This window comes from Podarcis filfolensis (assembly GCF_964270895.1).
Source record: "Podarcis filfolensis genome assembly, chromosome: 9".
Lineage (NCBI taxonomy): Eukaryota > Metazoa > Chordata > Lepidosauria > Squamata > Lacertidae > Podarcis > Podarcis filfolensis.
In genome coordinates, this window is record NC_139610.1 from 21,490,969 (window position 1) to 21,514,669 (window position 23,701).

The following is a 23,701-nucleotide window of genomic DNA, read 5'->3' on the forward strand; positions in this document are numbered from 1 at the left end:
TGCACTGCAAGGCCATGCCCTCTACAGGATCACCAACTTACTGCCACTCTCCTTTCAGTTCTGAACGAAAGCAAATAATTGGTGCAAAATGTGTCGGCTGTTTTCACACCAAGGAAACCTGAGTTAACACTTGGATGATGATGATTTTATTTATACTGCAATGCACTCGTAAGTGAGGCTTCTCTTGCACCTCACCTGGAAACTGCAGTTAGTTCAGAACGCTGCAGCAGGGTTTCTGACAGGCGCGAGACCCTGTTAGCATATCGAACCTCTGCTCCCAGATCTGTCCTCGTCATTCTTGTTACCAGGCTACGTTCAAGGTTATATATTGGTATGTAAAGCCCATATGTACCCACTAGACCACTTGGAGGGTGAAACGGATTATAGAGATGAGGTGGAGCGGCTGACAGAGTGGTGCAGAGCTAACAACTTGCTCATAAATACAAGGAAGACAAAGGAGCTTGTGGTGGACTTCAGGAGACAGAAGAGCAATATCCAGCCACTTTTGATTGATGGGGTCTGTGTGGAGAGGGTAACAACGTTCAGATTTTTGGGCATTGAATTACAAGAGGATCTGTCCTGGAGTGTCAACACAAGGGGGCTTGTGAAGAAGGCGCAGCAGAGACTGTACTTTTTGAGAATTCTAAGGAAAAACCATCTTCCGCAGAAACTGCTGCTTGGCTTCTATCACTGTGCCATTGAGAGCGTGCTCACTTATGGCTTATGTGTGTGGTACGGAAGCTGTACTACCCAGGACAGGATGGGGTTGTGCAGAGTTGTTAAGGCAGCAGAGAGCATTGTTGGCTGCCCACTCTCCACCTTAGAGCAGATTTATGCCACAAGGTGCCATAGGAAGGCACTGGACATAGTAAAAGATCCATCGCATCCTGGTCACTGTCTCTTCGAGCTCCTGCCGTTGGGAGATACAGGACGATGAAGACAAGAACGAGCCATCTTAAGAACAGCTTCTTCTCCAGAGCGATCTCAGCCCTGAATAGGAAGCCTGGACTTTGAAAGTCATCTAATCTTCCTTGCTGTACTATACTGTATTGTTTTAATTAGTGTTTTTATGGAGCAGTCAAGTAATTTCGTTGTCCCTGAGAGGGGGCAATGACAATAAAGATATTATTATTATTATTATTATTATTATTATTATTATTATTATTATTATTATCTGCAGAACGGGCACCATTACAGGTTGCCACCCAGTAACTGCTCCGCAGTTGTAAGAAATTTATTGTTTAGTGTGGCAGCAACTTTGGAACTCCCTGCCAATTGACACCAGGCTTTTACCATACTCTCTTGAGTGCCTGCTTAAAACATTTTTGTTTAGGCAAGCCTGTTCAGATATGTAAATGTTGACAAGCTTTAATCTTTAAAAAAAAAATCTGTAAAAGTTTTTAATGGTTAACTTTCCAATAATGTTAATATTTCATGTAAACGGCTTAGAGGTTTTACTACTATCAAGCATTATATAAACTTTGCAGTTGCTATTTATTTAATTTATTTAGCAATCTTTTCTTTCCCACCACCACCGACACTCCATGAAGACCTGCCTTTAACCAGGCTTCTCCAGTTTTCAGGTTCCACGTTGCCAGAGCCAGCTCAACTAGTTCCACTTGCTTGAAACTAGAATGTCTTGCAGCTGCACCTCTGTTAACAATGGGGTGCAAAACTTAGACTCGTTCTATGACCTAGTTTTTTACTAAAGTGACTGGTTAAATCCTGCAAGTCTAAACAAGGCAATTCATAACACCCAATTTTAAGGAGAAAAAATTAGTCGATCAATAACAGACTGGATTGTAATCCAACATAAATACTGCTATGGGTGTGTGTCTGGGGTGGAGTCCCACATTGCTTAATAGGGGATTATGCTCAAGTAAGTAGGCATACACAGGTTTGCAGCTCTGGTCACCACTAGATAACAATAGGGTTTAGAAACAATCTGGTGTATTGTGTGTCAATTAATTAGCAAGTAGATCTGTGCAATAAATTGTACAGCTCATCATTAGGTTATGCTTTGGCAAGACGGATTGTTTCTAGAACTTTTTACATCTTGGCCACTTTACAGCAGGGCATTAATCATGCTCAAGCCCATTGATTTCAACAGATGTGGCCGCTGTCCACTCCTGCAACGCAAATCTCTTCCACGCAGCTAGCGGGCCATAGCCGAACACTTTCCCCTTTAACCAAGGAAACCTTGAAACTTGTTAGATGAAGGCCCTTGAGATCTGCAGTAGAGATCTCTGTGCCCTCATCTATAGCAGCCATAATTCTCAGGGCAGTCATAACAGTTAAAGGTAAAGTTACCCCTGCCTGTACAGGCCAGTCGTGTCCGACTCTAGGGTTGTGCGCCCATCTCACTTAAGAGCCCGGGGGCCAGCGCTGTCCAGAGACACTTCCGGGTCACGTGGCCAGCGTGACGAAGCTGCTCTGGCGAGCCAGCACCAGCGCAGCACACGGAAACACCGTTTACCTTCCCGCTGGTAAGCGGTCCCTATTTATCTACTTGCACCCGAGGGTGCTTTCAAACTGCTAGGTGGGCAGGAGCTGGGACCGAAAGACAGGAGCTCACCCCGCCGCGGGGATTCAAACCGCCGACCATGCGATCAGCAAGTCCTAAGCACTGAGGTTTTACCCACAGCGCCACCCGCATCATAACGGTTAAACGGGCGTAAATGCAAGATTGCGGTGTCTGTATCCCCCACCCACAAAAAGCTGTGTTTTCCTGCTCATCCAAATCATTGTGCTCTATCGATTGGCAGTAGTTCTTTGAAGACCTATAGGTAGGTTATGGGAAGCAAATACGGTAAGTTACATTCTGAGTGGATAGGCAGATGGGTTTTTCTTAAGCATATGCATGCCCAACTCCAACACCCATACTGGCCGTTGCCGGGTTTGCTAGGACTGGTGGGCGTTGGAGTTCGTAGAACCATAGAATTTCAAAGTAGAATTTCTCTTCCAATGCTCTACAATGCAGGAATATGCAGCTGTCACATACGGGGATCGAACCTGCAGCCTGGGCATTATCAGCACCTATCAGCTCTCGCCAACAAAGCTCTCCAGGGTGATAGAACGTTACTAATTCTTCATCTTTGCCAGAGGAGGAAGCAGGCCACATACAAGTCAAGATTCCCGAGGCAGACGCTGACAAGGAGAAGGCAACATTTGGTGCTTGCCTTCTGGGGTGGGGTGTGTAATGCACAGCAAATACCAGGGAACTTTTCCCCAGTATAGAAAGGGTGTGATGGATAAATGGCTAATAAATACTGGTGATGTAAAGCTGCAAGAACCGTAGGCGGTTTAAGGTATTTTGCCCTGATGAGCCAATTGGTGTGGTTATTCCACGCTTGAAATTTCCATCATTTATTGCACAGCTGCACAGCAGTGACTAAATTGCCTGGAGCATCTTCCTCAAAAGTATAACATCGTATAAAAAAAAAGTAAAGGACCCCTGGATGGTTAAGTCCAGTCAAAGGCGACTATGGGGTTGCGGCACTCATCTCACTTCCAGGCCAAGGAAGCCGGCGTTTGTCCACAGCTTTCCGGGTTGTGGCCAGCATGGCTAAAGCGCTTCTGGCGTAATGGGACACCGTGATGGGAACCAGAGTGCATGGAAGCACCGTTTGCCTTCCTGCCGCAGCGGTACCTATTTATCCAGAGGCTGCTCCAGCACCCGGAGCGGCCCATGGGGGCAGGGCTAGCCGCCCAGTGCGCCAATGGCAGGGAGTGTCCCAGGGGGGCCACTGCCCGTGACGATGTCACACACCCCGCCTCAGGGATGACACCCGGGCAGACTGCCCCCACCACACCCACTTTCTCCGCTTCTATTTATCTACTTGCACTGGTGTGCTTTCAAACTGCTAGGTTGGCAGGAGCTGGGACAGAGGAACAGGAGCTCACCCTGTTGCGGGGATTCGAACCGCCGACCTTCTGATCAGCAAGCCCAAGAGGCTCAGTGGTTTAGACCACAACAGTTGTTAAAGACCTACATTTGCTCCCAGTACATTTCCGAGCACAATTCAAAGTGTTGGTGCCGACCGTTAAAGCCCTCAATGGCCTCGGCCCAGTAGACCTAAAGGAGCATCTCCATCCCCATCGTTCAGCCCAGACACTGAGGTCCAGCTCTGAAGGCCTTCTGGTGGTTCCCTCACTGCAAGAAGTGAAGTTACAGGGAACCAGGCAGAGGGCCTTCTCGGTAGCAGCATTGTGAAAGACTTTGAATTGCTCTGATCCACAAATGTGAGAAAGAAAGTTCAGCTCTTCACTTGCAAGAAAGAAGCTACCGTACATTTTGCTGGCGGTGATAACAAGCAAGTCAACAAGATTGTCCTTAGCATTACTTTACAAGAGTACAAAGAAAAGCAAATCCAGTGCCCCCCACTCCAAAAAAATGGAGAACATGGAAGCGTCTAAAGCTATTATCCCAAAAAAGATACAAAAATAGTTTAATATTGAGATAAAAGCTTTACCAGTTTTAATGGGAAATTAAGAAATGGTAAATAGAAGTTTGTAGTCTGTACCACCCTGTAAAATGTTAGGGGGTTGGCCAGTTAGAAGTGATCTCAATTCACACTACAGAGGATATTCCTGTTTCACTGTACATCATGTCTCAGTGCCACAACAAAATCTAGAATCCAGGATGAACGAACAGCAACACAATTCCAAAGCAATTCCAGGTATGATATCATGTGTTTTCCTTGGGCAGAGAAACTGCAGCCAAGGGGAAATGTTCCCAAATTGCAACCAAATAAACCTCTTTCCCCCTGTATCTAACATCGCATAGACTATTTTGGGGGACTCAAAATTAAGAAAATTGGGGAGGGGGGATTCCCCAGAGGAGTTGAGCTTTTTTTTTAGGGGGGATTGCAGAAAAATCACTCACCCACCAGACTGGCAATGCCACTCTCCCATGTTGTAAAATCAACCTATCCTCTATTTCCTCGCCGACAAAAGCAGCAAATTGCCCACTTGATGCCGCAACAAAAGCTTCTGAACACCAGCCCTTGCCACAGCCACCAATCACAATCTCTGGCTCCCCACGTCCCCACAATGCACTACCCATGTATAAGACGACCCAGAATTTTCAACATGATTTTTGGAGGGGAAAACCCCACCTAATCTTTATGCTACAATTTACCCTATTTTTCTGTGTATATCTTATAATGAACAGGTACTGGTTTTGATTTTATCTTGCTTTTGCTTGCTATAAAAATGGAAAATGTAATAATTAGCAGGCTTTCTTTTGCTTTTATCATATGGAATAAGTGGTATGTCTCCAGAATTTGAAGGTCTGCAGACGACCAATAAGGTGAAGAAAGCATTGCATAAAATGCACGAGGGAACAAGTGGCGAAGTCTCTGCTTGAAATGGCACCCCTTTATTTGTCAGCGAGACAGACTTCTGGGTTCCAGATGGAGAACAGAGTAGCACATGGAAATGCAGAGCATCACTGATCTCAGGGGATGGCATTATTCAACACTGTCTTTTAAAAGTCCACATTCCCTCCCTCCCCACTTTAGAAAGGAATCGCCGAGTGGCGAAAGGCAAGGCGATGATGCACATTGAGTCAAGCAGCCCGGGCAACTGTTAAGTCATAGTCTGCACTGGCTGAGCAAGCTCTTGCGATATTGCTTTAATCGCGTTGCAAAAGCTGGCGGAACAAAATTTCTCAGCTCCTCTCGGCCTCCACCTGGCCGGCTCTACTTGTGTTTGCTCCTTGAGCAATCATGTGTTCATCACCTGCAGGTGAGCAGGGCTGCATTAGAGATTTCTTAACAGCTGTCAAGCAGCCCCACTCCTCTGAATTCCTATCACATGCTTAGAATTTAAGAGTGCTGATTAAGGAACTCCAGAAGGAGAGGGAAATAGGAGAGGTGGCTGGGAGGAGCCTTGGGAAAGCATCTCGAGGCCCAGGCAATCTTGAAGTTCCTGCTGCCGCCACAAAGGGAGGTAATTAGCATTTTGGGCCGCTTGGATACAAGAACTGTTTCTTCAGTCTTGCTCTGAGGCTGTACTAGTTGCTTGTTGGGTGCCAAGTCTTAATGGCAAACCAGTTTTTCACTTATTAGTTGTGGAAGTAGATTGTTATCATGGGAATGTTATGAACTCGCTGCTCTGAACTCGCTTCCAACTTGCCATGGATAATTTATGTTTCTATCCATAGCAACAGGAGTTTTGGGGAGGAACGCATTGAAACCAACCTCATCAGACCAGCTTTGTGCAAGGTAGAATGGTTGCCTCACAGTTTGTGACTTGCAAAGGCAGATTTTTCAATGCGCTCCCCAAGCTGGTCAGATGAGGGATTGGACCCAAAGTCTGTGTGGCTTTGTGTTTTGTTTCAAACGGTAGCATTTCAAACAATGCCTCCAGTATGGCAATGGAAGGCCTGTGACTAAAAATCCCATCATCCTTGACCATTGGCTGTGCTGGTTGATGGCAGATAGAGAGACGGCCGCCATCTGCAGAACTCGACTTTCCCATGTCTGCTGCAGAAGCACACAGGCAGGGCACAAGAGGTCTCCTTCTGTTGTTGTCACCAGTTTGGATACGGCATTCAGAATTAGGCTGCCTCTGCATATGTGGATTCTATCTTACTCAGGATTGGCAAACTGATGGCCTTCAAATCTTTTTGGATTTGGCTTTCAAGAGCTCCAGCCGACGTGGCTAAAGGGAGGTGGTAGCCAACATCTGGAGGCTCACCGATGGGGAAGGCCCTACACTTGGTTAGTCAGTAGTAGCTGCTGATGGGCCTAAAAATAATCAATTAAATTTAATACATTAGTTTATCTCCTCCCATTTTTAACAGGGCATCAAGTAGTTGCCGTCAGCCCATCCCACGACAGTTAAGTCCATAAATTAATTGTAAGCTCTGTGAATAATGACTTTCTTTGATCTGCCGTAATCCTCCTGCAATATTTGTCTTTGGCAGGTGACCCCAAGTTGTGGTATTATGGCCTGCCCCAAATGGTCCAGCTTCTCCCCTGTTCAGGTACACATTGCACCAGTTACGTAGCTGACATGCAGATTGCCCAATGAGTGCGATTTCTATTCTAGGCTCTTTGTGTCCCACAGATGTTGTTGTTGAACTTCAATCTGCCCCAGCCAGCATGCCCAATGGTCAGGGAAATATTTGTGCGATCACAGACTTACTTAGTAGAGGTCGCACTAGACATCCCTTTGGAATGAATAGGAGTTATAGAGGATGGCTGGTGCCAAAGTTTCCCGTTGCCCCTTCAGTTTTTCGTCATGGCAGACAGAGCACAGCAATCACATATTGTCTTGGGGTTTGAGAGCACTTGAAGTCCTACTTGATGAGAAGGGAAGTTACTGATGTAGGACCTAGGTAGGGTTATTGCTGCTGCACATCTCTCGCTACCGTATAGATTTTAAAGTGTCTGGCAAGACCTTGAGGTTAATTTTAATTTAGTGGAATCCTGATTTAGGACACCTTGCCCTCTCCTAGGATTTATGTGGCAGTCAGAATGTGCACCTTTTCAGTAGCATCTCCGTCGTCCTTTGATGGGACTTTCCCCTGAAGAATGCGGAAGGAGCTCTGAGTGCCCTGTTGAACTTAATCCCTAAGACAGGAACCACAACACTTCAGGATGATGGTGATGGGCTCCAGCACCCTTCATCTGGAGCCAGTATGGCCCAATGGTCAGGGATGGTGGGAATTGTAGTTCAACCTCTGGAGACACACAGGTACCTCATCCATGCCTGAAACAAAACTTTTAAGAGGAATTATGGGCCATGGGGAAAATGCAAGTGAGGGGTTCTATCTCCACTTTTCTTCTATGAGGTTCTAACGCCTGATTAAATACCCTTGAGGGAAGCGGGTGGCGCTGTGGTCTAAACCACTGAGCTTCTTGGGCTTGCTGATCAGAAAGTTGACGGTTCAGATACACACGACAGAGTGAGCTCCAATTGCTCTGTCCCAGCTCCTGCCAATCTAGCAGTTTGAAAGCACGCCAGTGCAAGTAGATAATTAGGTACTGCTGCTGTGGGAAGGTAAATGGTGTTTCTGTGTGCTCTGGTTTCCGTAACGGTGTCCCGTTGCGCCACAAGCAGTTTAGTCCTGCTGACCACATGACCTGGAAAGCTGTCTGTGGACAAACGCTGGCTCCCTCAGCCTGAAAGCGAGATGAACGCCACAACCCCATAGTTGCCTTTGACTGGACTTGACCATTCAGGGGTCCTTTACCTTTTTTTTTTAACCAAACATCCTTCATCTCCTCTAGAAGGACACCTCCTTGTCCTAATGTCCCTTTTCCCTTCCCCCATGGGGAGCTTTGGGTTTAAACTATGGATGTTGCTGCCATTGGTTTAAACTCTTCCGTAAGCATACTTTTAGAGACTGCGGCAGGTTTTATCTTCTTTTCCTTTGTGTTGATTCCGCCTTGGCTCCTGATTATAATGTAGGTACCAATGGGAGGCCAAGATGTTATTACCGAAGTCCCCACAGCCCTGAAACGTTTGGCCAAGTACATGGTGCGTGGCTTCTACGGGGCCGAACATGCGCTGGCCCTCGATGTTTTGATCCGCTACGCATGCGTGAAGGAGGACGATTTGCTGCTGCTCCTCAGGTATGAGCGCAAGCAGCTGCGGACCATCCTGAACACCCTCAAGGCCGATAAACTTGTGAAGCTGCGCATGCACGTGGAGACAGGCCTCAACGGGAAGAGCGCGAGGCACAATTACTACTACATTAACTACAAGGTGTTGGTGCATGTGGCGAAGTACAAGCTGGATCACATGCGCCGGAAGATTGAGGCAGATGAGCAGCGTTCCACCACCCGATCGTCCTTCAAGTGTCCCGCCTGCTCAAATGCGTACACCGACCTGGAAGTGAATCAATTGTTTGATGCTTTCACAGGTAAACTGCTGCATCTGTATCGTTTGCCTCTTATCCTTTTTTTTTAAAAAAAATATTTATTAAAGGTTTAAAGATTAGAGGAAAAAAAGAGAAAAAACCAGAAAACAATACAGTAAAACAAAAAGAAAAGCAAAAACAATTAAAAACACATCCAATATTTCCATATCTTTGTCTTTCATTTACTTGTTTCATTGACCTCCTCACACCTCTTTTGTATTCTAATTCAATTAGCTATTTCAGCAAATCCTTTCCATCTTACTCAATTTTTGTTCTATAATTTATCTTAACACAACCTAACCTTAAATTTTCCACTTTGACCTATTAACAATCTATTTTTACTTAATTCTTTATAACATTTCTGCTAAAGCCATGTAACTTCATTCCAGCATCCTTCTAACATTCAACCAGCATCCTTCTAACATTCACGTAGCCTCTTATCCTTTAGAACATACGCCGGAACATAAAAATGCACCTGAATTGTAATTGTTTGTGCAGGGAAAGGCCTTAGCTTAGTGGGTATAGAGCATTTGGTTTCCATGCAGAAGTTCCTAATTTCAGTTTCCATCATCTCCAGGGAGGTCTAGGAGAGATTTCTGCCTTCAACACTGGATAACCATTGCTAGTTAGTGAGAGCCATATTGAGCTAGGATCTTATCAAATCATAGTCGGAAGGGACCCTGCAGATCATCTAGTCCAAGCCCAAGTCCAAGCAATGCAGGAATATGTCGCTGTCCTTTACGGGGGCTCGAACCTGCAACCTTGCCATTGTCAGCACCATGTTCTAACCAACAGAGCCATCCCCCATTATGGGTGGGGCAATGGTTTGACTCGGCATAAGGCAGCTTCTGGCAACCCCATGTTGCAGATCTTTTAAAAGAAGATCTGGAGAGCGAGGGTAGTTTTTGGGTTATTTCCCCCCCCCCATCTTTTTAATTGAATTTATATACCGCCCTATACCCAGGGGTCTCAGGGCAGTTCACAGAATAAAATCAAGATATAAAACCACAAAATATATACAGTGGTACCTCGGGTTACATACGCTTCAGGTTACATACACTTCAGGTTGCAGACTCTGCTAACCCAGAAATAGTACCTCTGGTTAAGTACTTTGCTTCAGGATGAGAACAGAAATCGTGCTCCGGCGGCACAGCGGCAGCGGGAGGCCCCATTAGCTAAAGTGGTGCTTCAGGTTAAGAACAGTTTCAGGTTAAGAACGGACCTCCGGAACGAATTAAGTACTTAACCTGAGGTACCACTGTAATAAGAAAAGAAAAAAGAAAAAAACAATAGCACCCCGCCCCAACAACCGCCACCACCACCACATTTTAAAAGGGCATAGGAAGTAAATCAGATCAGCCAAAGGCCTGGTTAAAAAGGAACATTTTTGCCTGGTGCCTAAAGGTGTGTAATGAAGGCACCAGGCGAACTTCCCTGGGGAGGGCATTCCACAGATGGGGAGTCACTGCAAAAAAGGCCCATTTTCATGTTGCCACCCTCTGGACCTCTTGAGGAGGCTGTGACAGGCACATCTCACATTGGTCTGGGTAGAGGTGGTCCTTGAGGTGTTGCGGTCCGGAGCTGTTTATGTGCTGGACTTTAGATTTCTGCAGCAATCTGCTGAGGGCCTGTGGGTCCCTCTAGAGGTTGTTGGACTTCCATTTACCTGAGCCAATGTGGTCCATGACTGGGGAGGGTGAGAGCTGGAAATGAACAACATTTGGAGGGGCCACAGGTTCTCCCTCCCATCACCTCACCTCTGTTTATGTGTCAGGGACATTTCGTTGCACCTACTGCAATACTGAAGTTGAGGAAGATGTGTCTGCGCTGCCCAGACGGGATGCCCAAACTCTGCTGGCCAAATTCAACCAACAGACGGAGCACATCTTTGAGTTGCTCCGTGAAACGGAAGACATCGTTTTGCCATGTGACCTCCTTGAGCCCCAGCCTACAGAAATACCGGAACTAGCAAGAAGGTAACATGTCATTAAACTTATCAAGCTCCAAGTGAAATACTGGCACAAAGTAGAGGTTGATGAGTTGAACAATTTTGGGGTAGGGGTAGAGAACTGTCATGGTTTCCCCAACTAATTTCGTTTTTATTTATTTATTTATTTATTATAAAATATTTATTGAGATTTTACAAAAAACAAAAGTTTACAGAATAAAAAAGAACATATAGAAAGAAAGAGATAAGAAAAAACATACAAAAATACATAAAAAAGAAAAAAAGAACAGAAAAAAATAAAAATACAAAATGCAAAAAGCGAATAGATAAGAAAAAAAATAAAAACAAATCCATTTTTTTGTATCTTTAAACTCATTAGCTTGTTTCCTTGACCTCCTCACACCTCCCCTTTTTGTATTCCCATTTACATAATCAAATCAGCAAATCCTTACCCTCTTTCATTTATCTTAACTCTATATCTTAACATATTATAACTCTATATTTTCATCCGTTATCAATCCATTTTTGCATATTCTTATTAACTTTGTTGCTAATACCCCCTATTCAATCCAATCATCATTTTAACATTCATAAATTTTACAGTGTTTCTGTAGATAATCTTTACATTTCTTCCAATCTTCTTCCACCAACTCTTCTCCCTGGTCTCGGATTCTGGCAGTCATTTCCGCCAGTTCCATATAGTCCATCACCTTCATCTGCCACTCTTCCAGGGTGGGTAAATCTTGTGTCTTCCAATACTTTGCAATCAGTATTCTTGCTGCTGTTGTTGCGTACATAAAGAAAGTTCTGTCCTTCTTTGGCACCAATTGGCCGACTATGCCCAGGAGAAAGGCCTCTGGTTTCTTCAGGAAGGTATATTTAAATACCTTTTTCATTTCATTATAGATCATCTCCCAGAAAGCCTTAATCTTTAGGCACGTCCACCAAAGGTGAAAGAATGTATCTTCATTTTCTTTACATTTCCAACATTTGTTATCAGGCAAATGATATATTTTTGCAAGCTTGACTGGTGTCATGTACCACCTATATATCATTTTCATAATATTCTCTCTTAAGGCATTACATGCCGTAAATTTCATACCGGTGGTCCACAACTGTTCCCAGTCAGCAAACATAATGTTATAACCAATATCTTGTGCCCATTTAATCATTGCAGATTTAACCGTTTCATCCTGCGTGTTCCATTTTAACAGCAAGTTATACTTTCTTGAAAGTATCTTAGTTTTGGGATCTAACAGTTCTGTTTCCAATTTTGATTTTTCCACCTGGAAGCCAATTTTTTTGTCCAAATTATAGGCCTCTCTTATTTGATAATAATGAAGCCAGTCTCGCACTTTATCTTTTAATTTCTCAAAACTCTGCAATTTCAATTTCTCTCCTTCTTGTTCCAATATTTCCCAATATTTCGGCCATTTGGCCTCCATATTGAGCTTTTTCTGAGCCTTCGCTTCCATTGGTGACAGCCACCTTGGGGTTTTATTTTCCAATAAGTCTTTGTATCTTATCCAGACATTGAACAATGCTTTCCTGACAATATGGTTTTTAAATGCTTTATGTGCTTTAACCTTGTCGTACCACAAATATGCATGCCACCCAAAAACATTATTAAAACCTTCCAAATCCAAAATGTCTGTGTTCTCAAGAAGCAGCCAGTCTTTCAACCAGCAGAATGCTGCTGATTCATAGTAAAGTTTAAAGTCTGGCAGGGCAAATCCGCCTCTTTCCTTTGCATCAGTTAATATTTTAAATTTTATTCTAGGCTTCTTGCCCTGCCAGACAAATCTAGAAATGTCTCTCTGCCACTTCTTGAAACAGTCCATCTTGTCCAAAATTTGCAATGATTGAAACAGAAATAACATTTTTGGCAATACATTCATCTTTATAACTGCAATTCGACCCAACAAGGAAAGCTTCAAATTTGACCATATTTCTAAATCTTTTTTCACTTCTGTCCAACATTTCTCATAGTTATCTTTAAATAAATTTAAGTTCTTAGCAGTCATATTAACCCCCAGATATTTTACTTTCTTAACTAATGTTAAACCTGTCTCCTTCTGAAACCTCTCTTTCTCAATCGGTGTTAAATTTTTCTCAATAACTTTAGTTTTTTACTTGTTCAGCTTAAATCCTGCCACATGACCAAATTCTTGAATCAGTTCTAATACTCTTTTCGTACTAGAGTCTGGCTCCTGTAACGTCAAAACTAGGTCATCTGCAAAAGCTTTCAATTTGTATTGTTTGGCTCCGACCTGGATACCTTTAATCAGACGGTCCCTTCTAATCATATTTAGCAAAACCTCCAGGACCGAAATAAAAAGCAATGGGGAAATTGGGCAGCCTTGTCGTGTACCTTTCTCTATCTTAAATTCCTCTGTCATCACATTATTGACTATTAGCTTAGCCTTTTGTTCTGAGTAAATTGCACTTATACCATTTTCAAACCCTTGACCCACCCCCATCCCCTGGAGATTTTTCTTCATAAAATTCCAAGAAATATTATCAAAGGCTTTCTCCGCATCTATGAAAATTAAAACTGCTTTAGTATTAATATTCACTTGCAACTTCTCCAAAATGTTAATTATGTTCCTCGTGTTGTCAGACAAGTGCCTACCTGGGAGAAAGCCAGCTTGGTCCTTATGTATCTCTTCCCCTAATACTTTTTTTAATCTATTAGCCAAAATATCAGCAAATATTTTATAATCCACATTGAGCAGGGATATGGGGCGGTAGTTCTTAAGTTGTGTCTTTTCCGACTCAGTTTTCGGTATAGGTGTAATATAAGCTTCCTTCCACGACTCTGGCGCTTTTTTCCCCTCCAAAATTTCATTACAAACCTCCTTTAGTGGTTGAATTATCCAATCTTTCAAAGATCTATAGTATTTTGAGGTTAAACCATCCGGCCCTGGAGATTTGCCCAACTGCATATTCTGAATGGCACCTTCTACCTCCTGTTCTGTAATTTTATGGTTCAGCATTATCTTGTTTTCCTGAGAGATTTTTTGTAATCCATTTGTTTTTTAAAATTGGTCTATATCAAACTCTTTCTGTGGCCCTTGTGTATATAACTGTTTAAAATACCTCTGGAAGCATTTTCTAATCTCCACTGGATTCTGAATGTTCTTTCCTTCCACTTCCAAATTAGTGATAGTATTGAGCTTTTGTCTTTTTTTCATTTGCCAAGCCAACAATTTTCCACATTTATTAGCCGATTCAAATGTCTTTTGTCTCATTTGTTTAATTTTCCATTCAATTTCCTGGTTCATCATCTTCATATATTGCACTTGATATAACTTTATGTCTCTCAGAATCTCTTGTGACTTTGGTTTCGCTCTTAGTTTCTTCTCACCCTCTTTTATTTTTTCCAAAATTTTATATATTTTTTTCATTTTGGGCTCTCTTCTTTATTGTATTCTGTTGGATCAGAAACCCCCTCATAACTGCTTTACTTACGTCCCAGATTATTCTTTTTTCAATACTAGTATTCAAATTTATCTCAAAATAGTCTCTCAAGGTTTTTTTGGCCTTCTTAACAACCTCTTGATCTCTAAATAAGGTGTCATTCATCCTCCATCTGAAGGAACTGATTGGTGTTAGTTTCATCTCCATTTTCACAGCATTATGGTCGGAGCAAGTTTTTGGGCAAATTTCCACTTTTCGAGTCTTAGGTGCCAGTCCTCTAGTTATCCATATTTGGTCAATTCTAGTCCATGTCATTTTGGCTTCAGAGAAGAATGTTCCCTCTCTTCCTAGGGGGTTCTTAATTCTCCAAATATCAATCAAGTCCATATTGTCAGTCAGTTCAAAAAAAGTTTTTGGTAGTCTGCCATCTTTAGTTACAATCTGTCTCTGCGACTTGTCCATATTTGTAGATACCACTCCATTCATATCCCCCATCATGATGATGTTGTAATCCATGTAGTCTAACAATGTCTCATGCAATTTCTTAAAAAATTCAGATTTCCCCTCATTTGGTGCATAAACTCCTACTATTAAAAATTTTTCTCCTTGTGATTGAATTTTGATTGCCACAAATCTTCCTTGATCATCTTTAAAAACAAATTTTGGTGATAGGCTCTCTTTGGCATAAATTACAACTCCTCTCTTTTTGACCTTATCCGATGAAATAAACTCTTGACCCAATCTTTTATTAATCAATACTTTCCTGTGTAGCCTTATCACATGTGTTTCCTGTAAACAAATTAAGTCCAACTGTTCCTTTTTCCTCTTGTTCTGACGGTGGTATCACTTTTGCTGGTTTGTCCAATCCCAAAGATGGTGGTGCTATGTCTAATACTCCTGGTTTTAAGGCTCTTAACTCTTCTAAAGCTTCTTTCTGCAGGTCTTCTTTGTGGTCTCTCATAAATTTTCCCTTGTCTTCCACTGATCTTATTTTAAATTTTTTCCCTTTAAATGTAAAGGATAGGCCCTGGGGGAATTCCCACCTAAAAACAATTCTGTTTCTTCTCAGCAGGGCCGCCAAGTCTCCATAGTTAGTTCTAAGATCCAGTAAATATTTCGGAATATCCTTAAAAATCTCCACTCTTGAATCGTTTATTTCCAAACTTTTCTGGTAGTGCAGACTCAGTATTTTATCTCTCTCTTCTTTCGTTCGGAGGGTGACCAAACAGTCTCTCACCCTGTTCTTTCTCCCTCCTCTTCCAAGTCTGAAAGCACTCACTATCTTGAAGTCTTGATTAGCATCCAGATTCCAAAATTTTGCAAATTCCTGCTCAAGGTAGTCACATAGGTTATCTTTTTCAAATTCCGGTACCGCTCTGATCCTCAAATTAGTCTGTTTCTCCCTCAGTTCAATCATAGACAGAAGCGACTGATGGTCCCCGAGCTGTTTGCGCATCAGTTTTATTTCTTCCTCTACTGCCGCTGCTTTTTCTTTTGCTTCCTCAGCTGTCTTTTGATTAGAGGCAGATTCTTGCAACAATTTTTCAATAGATTCTGTATTGGAATTCACCTTCTGTCCCAAGCTATTAATGCTAACAGTATTCTGGTCAATTTTAGTTGTTTGTTCAGTAACTTGTTTACTTAGGCTTTCCAATTTTTCATAAATTTTGCTTAGTACCGAAGTGAATCCCTCTTCTGAGGCCATTCCTTTTAACCCAGCTTGTGCAGTATCTTCCCCCTGTGTCACAGGAGGGCCAGGAACAGATGATCTACGCTGCTGGGATGCTGCACTAGGCTGCTGCACTCTAACCTTGCCGGATCTTGTTGTTTTTTCATTCATCACCCTTTGTCTATGAGTCAAGGTCAATCCCATGGTAAAAGCTTGCAATGGAAATTCCCCAGAATTAAAAGTTAAGAGTGGAAAAATCCCCCAGCTGGGTGTATAGTTTCAATGTTCCTCTAGGGGGACACTGTAACAGTCATTAATGTTACAATAAAATGTCTTTTCCAACTTTCCAAAGTCCCCCTCAGCAAAGCAGGCAACAGTTTCAAATCCAGAGAAGACCTTTAACAAATATCTCCTTTGCAGAGTTAACCATTAAAAAGTTACATTGTCCATAAGTAGTGCGACTCTCAGTGCAACAATTCTAACGATCCTTGCAGTCCGTTCCCAGGAATTAGGTGGTGGTCTCTATTCCCTTTTCCTTTCTTTTGCAGCCAAAAAAGTCACTTTCCCCTCCTCCCCCCCCTCTCCTGCAACCTGGGAGGGAGTTCTTTTACTTTGATGTTCAGATTTGGAGCTTTGAAGCACCGCTCTCCAGGTATTAGCTCAGAGAGTCTTTGCTTTGATCTGTATACAGAAAGGAAGGCGGACTTCCTGTTTACACCTTCCCGCTTCAGTGCCGAATCAATCCCTTTTTTCTCCTTTTAGTCCCAGATCTTAAGCTTCACCTACTCACGGGTAGTTGTTTAGCAGCCGAATTGTCACAGGAAAAAGGTCAGCGCTCTCCGGCAACAGCTGTGCGGCTTCACCCCACGGAAAGAGCAATTGACTCTCAGCACCGCGCCAAACTCCCGTTACGCTCCGGAGCCCCTTGCGGGGTTCCTTCGCAAATCCGGGGGGCGCTAAAGGTGCCCGCCAAGTCCCACGTTCACAGGCTTCTCCTGCCTGTGATTTTTGAAAGGGACTCCGCTTCGCCGTAGCGGACAGACCCGATTTCCGCGGAGCTTCTCCCCCTCCAGACTAGAAGGAGACCGCCATTGCCGTTGGCGCCGCCTCCTAATTTTGTACCTCGGGCTTGCCTTTCTAACTGGAATAGGCAGGAGCTCTTTCGTAGCATCATGTCACGAGACTCGGTGACAACACATATGGGTGATTATATATGTGTGTGGACTAGGATGGGTGGAACAGTCCGACCCCACTTCTGCAAAGTGGAATGAAATCTGTGTATTTCACCCCAACTCTGGTGTGGTTGTGAAAACCAGAATGGCTCCTACAATCAGCCCTGGGCATGGGAAACCTCTCTACATATTTCCTTTAGGAAATGAGGCACAGCAGAGACTGTGGTGTCTTTATGATATATGGTTTATTTACATACATTTGCACCCTGAGCCTACGATGGAGGGGTTCACAGCATCAACACCCCGAGGGTCTTGTTTCTCCCATGGCACAGCCTTGGATTCAAGCCAAAATCAGCCACGACTTCTTGTCTGCCTTTCCAGCTTGCAGCTTCCCCCATTCTAGCTTCTAGGTCACATAACTCTTGCTTTTGTCCTTCTCTTTGTCTAACAGCTGGAGAAGGAGACCATGCATAAGAGCCAACTCCTAGGGGCCGAGGTCCCTTTGCCCCACCCTACCCATAAAATATTTGAAGGGGCCGAGCCTCCCTCCAAGTTGATGGGCATTGCCATTCAAATGGTGTGGGGCAGGGATTTCCTGCCCCCACCCCCAATATTTTATTCAAGTTGGCACCCTGGCGCCACCCATTTGCTGTCTGGTACAGAGCTGCCTTTCCTTTATTCTCTCTTCATTGCCTGTCCCATGCCACCCTATTCGGAGGCATTCACCTCGTGAGGAAGCAATCCTGAATGATATTTTAACACTTGCTAGGATTATAGAGATTAGAAGTCTGGCACCCACAAGCTCATAACAATACTCCTTTCCTTTCCTGTACCTTAGGCCACTGTTTAGTACTTGTTGTCACGGTACCGAGTAGAAAATAGTGCCCAGCCCATAATTGCTTCTGTCCCCACAATAAGGAAGACATGCTGCTAGCCCTGATTCCAGTTGAAGGTAGAACTCTGTCCCATCCCTAGAATAGGGTAGCACCTTTCTGAGCAGAGGAATCCTAGGCATGTCTGCTCCCCGTTTAAGCATGTATAGCAATTGTAGCTACGAAAGGCACAAGAATAATTCCTAACGGTGTAGTTTTGAGATGAGGTTGTTCAGTTGTGTGGGCAATAGCCTTTTAACTTAGGAATATATAAGAGAGTCACAAAAGACTGTTCTGGCCTCCATTTCTGAGATTCTCATACGTGAACTTTTGTAGCTTTAATCACAAATAAAGCATTTATTAGATGGAAAAGGCCTTTCAACCTATATCTGGCTTGTCCCTCACAACAGCCTTGCAAAACAGGGTTGCTACGAATCAGGGCTTTTTTTCAGCCGGAACTCACTGGAACTTGGTTCTGGCACCTTTCAGGTCGGTGCTATTGCCATTATAAGAGAACAAGGTGAGTTCATGGTGAGTTCCAGCACCTCTTTTTCTAGAAAAATAGCACTGCTACTAAGCCATACTAGAGTTCTTAACAAGGAGTAGTAAATAAATTGTGTTCCTTTATAATTTGCTGGCTACCTTGAATAAATAAGCTAAAACAGGAGGGTCTTGTTCCAATTTAGACCCCCCGAAGCCAATGGGACTTAGAATATAATTGTGACATAACCCTATTAAATTGCGGTGTGGGAAAAGTATAATTTTGTCTGAATCAGAGCCGTACACTTAAAATATTCATGTCTGTTAAGCAATAGGAGAATGTCAGTGACAAGACTAATGTGTACATTTTTAGCTTGGATAAGAATCCATGTTCAAAAACTGAGCTGCTTCGTTGCCCTAAGAAATGGGCTGCCAGGAGTTATGCCAAGAACATGTATGTCCAGAACGTTGTTATTGACATCCAAAAGTCTGGACTTAAGAAGAAAGCAATGGTCAAGGCAGTCAAAGGACAACCTGTATGGATGACCCAAAGTACCACAAAGGGGACCTCTTCAGCTGTGGCTTCTACTAGTGTCGGTGAGTCCATCTTCCAAGAATATTATTCACACCTGCTGTTAAAAAGTGCTCCATTTCCATGCTGTTTGCACTTCCCCTTTGATGGTAGCTGAACTATTGCTGCTCCTCTGTCAGTCTTTCCCTTGCATTTTGGAACAGGGAAGCTGTAGAACACCACATTTGCTAAGCTAAGAAGTCCCAGATGTTGTCGGTACTGAGAAGGACGCTTCGCCCTGGCCAGACTCTGCTCCCCAGTGTTCAAACCAGTTTTCACACCCAACCTCTAAAGCAGCAGTACCTCTCAAGCAGCATTTGGTTAGGTGCAGATACTCGAGAGCAAACAGGAGTCAATGTTGCGGCAAGGTGGACATCACCAAAGCAGTCGTTTGCCATCGGAATTGTGAACTAGTTGCATTGTTGTTTTTTAATACTTACAGCCAGTGGCCATCGCACTATAAATCCTAAAACAAAATAAATGTACAGTGGTACCTTGGGTTACATATGCTTCAGGTTACATATGCTTCAGGTTATAGACTCCGCTAACCCAGAAATACTACCTCGGGTTAAGAACTTTGCTTCAGGATGAGAACAGAAATTGTGCGGCGGCAGCGGGAGGCCCCATTAGCTAAAGTGGTGCTTCAGGTTAAGAACAGTTTCAGGTTAAGAACGGACCTCCGGAACGAATTAAGTACATAACCAGAGGTACCGCTGTAAATGATGCAGTCGACCCAGGAGGAAGTTGCAAATGGTCCACAACTAAAAACGGTAAGGTTGACTTAACCAGTAGCAGTAGGTGGTCCAGCATAGGTCTTGCTCACCTGCTTTCCCAAGCTGTGTCACAGCCAGTTTTGGAGAGAGACAAGGTGCCGAGTGTGCTGTGGCAAAGGAGGATTGGGTTGGCTCTGCTGCGTTGACACAGATTTGAGCTCCTTGTGCTTTGCCCTGCTTTCTCTTGGCAAGCAGCAGCAATGAAAAGGCCGGTGAGCACCCTGCCTGTGCCAATTGCAGTTGGCTGCAACTGCTGCTGTTGCAAGAGGGAAGTGTGAAGACACTTCATGCCTTGGCTTCAAGCATCCGATTCCTGGGAAACCCCAATAAATTAGTGTCAAGCTATGATTGCTCAATTGTGAAAGGGGCACACCCAATATGATCATCATTCATCTGAGGAAACTTTAGGGTGCATAGCCAACTGTGGCAAAGTATGCAGCTTGAGTTGGTGAAAAACTATATTTACTTGGCCGGCATTTCATTTCTTTTCTTGACCACCTTCTCATAAATTACAGGGGCGGTGAATATAGATACATATTAGTCCAATTCCAGAGCAATTGAGTTAGTACGGGTTTTGCCACTGATAAAGTCTTATTTATAGGAATGATGGTTCACTGAGGCTTGACTTATTCAACGCTAAATTACAAACTGTTTAGCTTTTACAAACTAAAGCCCGGTTGCTTTCATGTTTCACAGTACTCAAGGGGGTTGCAGAAAAAGAGATCCCAATATCTTGGGCTTCTTCTCTTTGAAGGAACAACACACAGTTTCAACAAGGGCATTCACCAGCTACGAGATTGGACTTCCATTTGTACCTCTGGGTAGAAGAGCTCTGACCTGCTTCAGAGGCGCTCTGTGTCTGCACAATTCGACTTGTCACTGGGGACCTAATTAGATAAGTGAAAAACAAAGCACTGCCCGATTCCTTACCCTGTGGAATCTAGAAATGGCTGTTAAGAACTCTTTCCCCTCCTCTCTGTAGCCTTTGCAGTCTCTCCAAAGGGGACTAAGTCACCTCCCTGAGTGTAAGCTGACCCCATTAGATCTAGTGCCTTCTGGAACAAGTTTTGCTCTCAATTTGGATGGTAGGTTAAACATGGTGAAGAGCTCCCTTAACTGTATTTCTTTCCCCCCCTACTAGAAATGCCTAAGGATGTGGCAGACTCTCCCAAGAAACCTTCCATTAACAATGAAGTACTAAGGACTCTACTCATCCACGAGTCAATCCCTTTCTCTGTGTCAGGAAAAACCCCTTGTTTTGACAAAAACGGACCTCAGCAGTCAGAAAGCGACACCAGTGAGTCTGAGGAAGAGGCCAAACCAACTGCAGTCAACACCACCGGCAGTGATCTAGAAAATAATCAGGAGCCAATAGTTCTAAATCCGACCGTAATTGTGGCTGGACGGCCACACTTATACAGTGAAGTGAGTGAAAACCCAGAGCTTGTTTCATTTATGACAGATGAAGAGCGAGATGCCTACATTAAAGTTGGGCAGGAGGTGTTCCAATCTGTCTTTGAGTAAGCACATGGACCAGGTTGATGGCTTGCACGAACCTCTTTGTGCAAATGGATTGTAATACAGGTGAAAAGGATAAACCCTACTGTGCTTTTTGTTTAAGAATGGCATTTGATATGTCAATTATAACAGTCGATTTGTTTTCCATTGGAAGATTAGCTGACAATCTAAAAGTCAAGCGAGGTTGAGTCTATTATTTTGAAACGAGGAATGTTTGCTTTTGCATTTTTGTTTAAAAATCCAAATGTAAATCCAAATTGTATGAATTGTAAGAGGATATATATAATGTGCCTTGCAAGCTTAAGGTTGGCATCCTTTTTTATTCTCAAGGAAAGCTACTAAGCAAAAATAGAGTTACGTCCACAAAACCTCCAACATGGCGATTGTCCAGTTAGCAAGTTAGTTTTTTTTTTTTAAAGCACATCAAAGTTACATTCTCTCTGCAGTGAAGAGAGCAAGACTCTCTTTGAGTTGTAGTCATTAGATGCTGAGATGCTGTGCTTGACTATGGCTTAGCGGGTTGAGAGAGAGCAAAAAATGCTGATGAAAAGTGGCCTTTATGGAGTCCTGTGATAGCTACTAGCTGTGCTTCCAAGGAAATTCACTGTGTCCTAAATGGCTGTCGGTTGAGCAAGAGATTCTGCCATTTGCTCTAATAACTAAAAAAAACAGGTCAGACATCAACTGCCCTGCAAGAAGGGAGACAGGTACACACACAGGCAAAGATAATATCAGGGCCTACCCAATTGAACTGAGTGCCACTGTTCCCCTGCCCAGCCCAATGACCAGTTTATGTTTTACATAGTCTACTTGATTTGATATTTAGAAATTATAAGCTGTCCTGGGGGCCTTGACAGAAAGGTAGTTATAAATGCTCTGTATGCAAGCATGTCTGTCTAGGTCTGTATGTATTTGAATAAGCAGAAAAGAAAGGATATACTGTAGAATAAACTCTGCAACCCACATTAATTGGCAAGTTTTTTTTTAAAGCAACCCTCCAGTAATACCTTTGAGGATTTTGTGAAACATGTAGTGCTGGCTTAACATCTTGCACTGAAGTATCAAATAGCATTTTCACAAGCTTACATACTTTTATATAAACATATAAATTTATTTTTATTAAATATTTTCTTGATTTACAAAAGTACATGCCTTATCTTCTTCAGGTTGTACGGTCTTTCTTACAAATCAGCTATGTTTGTTGTGAGACCTTAGTGTTGAGTACAGTATAAGGTTGGGAAAGGGGGAATGGTGAGACTTATATTTTTTGCATAGTGTACGTGTGGGGCTTTGTGTAAGCGTCAACTGGGTAGGTTCCCTTTCTCTTTATTACATTTCCTTGGCAGTAAGAGGTATTTAGGGGGCAGGGTGTGGTTGGCTGTCTGCAGTGGGGTTTGTCTACATATGGGGGAAGATTGTTGGGTCAGGTCAGCCATATTGATTCATATGCTGTCGGTGGATTCTTGTCTTGTTGGGCTGTGTTATGTGATAAAGGGGAGCCATACTGGGGTGAAGACGTCCTATTTGTCGCTGTGTCAGTTTATTGGTTAGCTTTTCTAGTAAGGCCATTTCCCGTAGAATTTAATACCATTGGTCCATGTTTACTCCTGACAGGTCTCTCCAGTGTCTGGCTATGAGACTTCTGGCTTCTGAGAGTAGGTAGGTTATAATCTCTGTATGAGTGGAGTTATTATGAATTTGGAAGATGTTCAATAGGGCCAGTTCTGGGGTGACTTCTAATACCTGTTGAGTTATTTCGCTATCTCTTGTAGGACTGCTGTCCAGAATGGTTGGATTTTAGGGCATTCCCACCACATGTGGAGGTATGTGCTTGTACAGGTGCAGCCTCTCCAACATCTTGGTGAGGTTCCTGGGCGTATTATTTTTAGTTTCTGTGGTGTAGGAACCACCTGTGAGTTTCAGAGTGAGATCTTTTCTTTTCGCCGATATGGATTTAAAGGGAGGTTTAGACCACATTCTAGTCCATTGGGTAGGTTTAATTTCATAGCCTATGTCTTGCTCCCATTGTTCTTTACGTCAAAGTGGTTTGTGGTATTTTGGAGTGGTATTTTGTGGATACCATCCCTTTGCTGTGTCCCTCAGCTGTCAGGAGGTGGTTTTTGATGGTGACAAAGGGTCTAGTGGCTGACAAGCTTACATACTTAAGACCAATACCGTAAAAGGTTTTGCTACACCAACTGAGCATCAGTTCCTCTTTACATTTTTCTAAATCTATCCCCAGCTGGTGTCATATTCTTATATGGTAGGCTAATCCCTGGAAAATGTATAATTAATGCTGGATTACTGGTGATATATTATTGTATATTATTATGAGAGTGTACTGGGAACACGCCTACTGGATTAATTAAAGAGACAGCAGTCATCCCCTAAGGCTGGAAGCTCTTT

The 23,701-nt window shown here is 43.2% G+C and overlaps 1 protein-coding gene across 2 annotated transcripts; it reads left to right on the plus strand.

Annotated features, from left to right (window-relative positions):
* The first annotated feature begins 5,543 nt into the window (after nt 1–5,543).
* LOC310770191 (general transcription factor IIE subunit 1-like) lies at nt 5,544–22,264 on the plus strand. Of its 2 annotated transcripts, none has more exons than XM_083630665.1 (5): nt 5,544–5,952; nt 8,422–8,875; nt 10,647–10,848; nt 18,807–19,030; nt 20,919–22,264. In XM_083630665.1, the coding sequence occupies exons 2-5, from the start codon at nt 8,428–8,430 to the stop codon at nt 21,299–21,301; spliced, it is 1,257 nt and encodes a 418-aa protein (XP_083486791.1). In that variant the 5' UTR covers nt 5,544–5,952; nt 8,422–8,427; the 3' UTR covers nt 21,302–22,264. The 2 variants fall into 2 exon arrangements, with proteins under 2 accessions (XP_083486791.1, XP_083486792.1); XM_083630666.1 differs by having other exon boundaries at nt 5,544–5,748.
* The last annotated feature ends 1,437 nt before the right edge of the window (nt 22,265–23,701 follow it).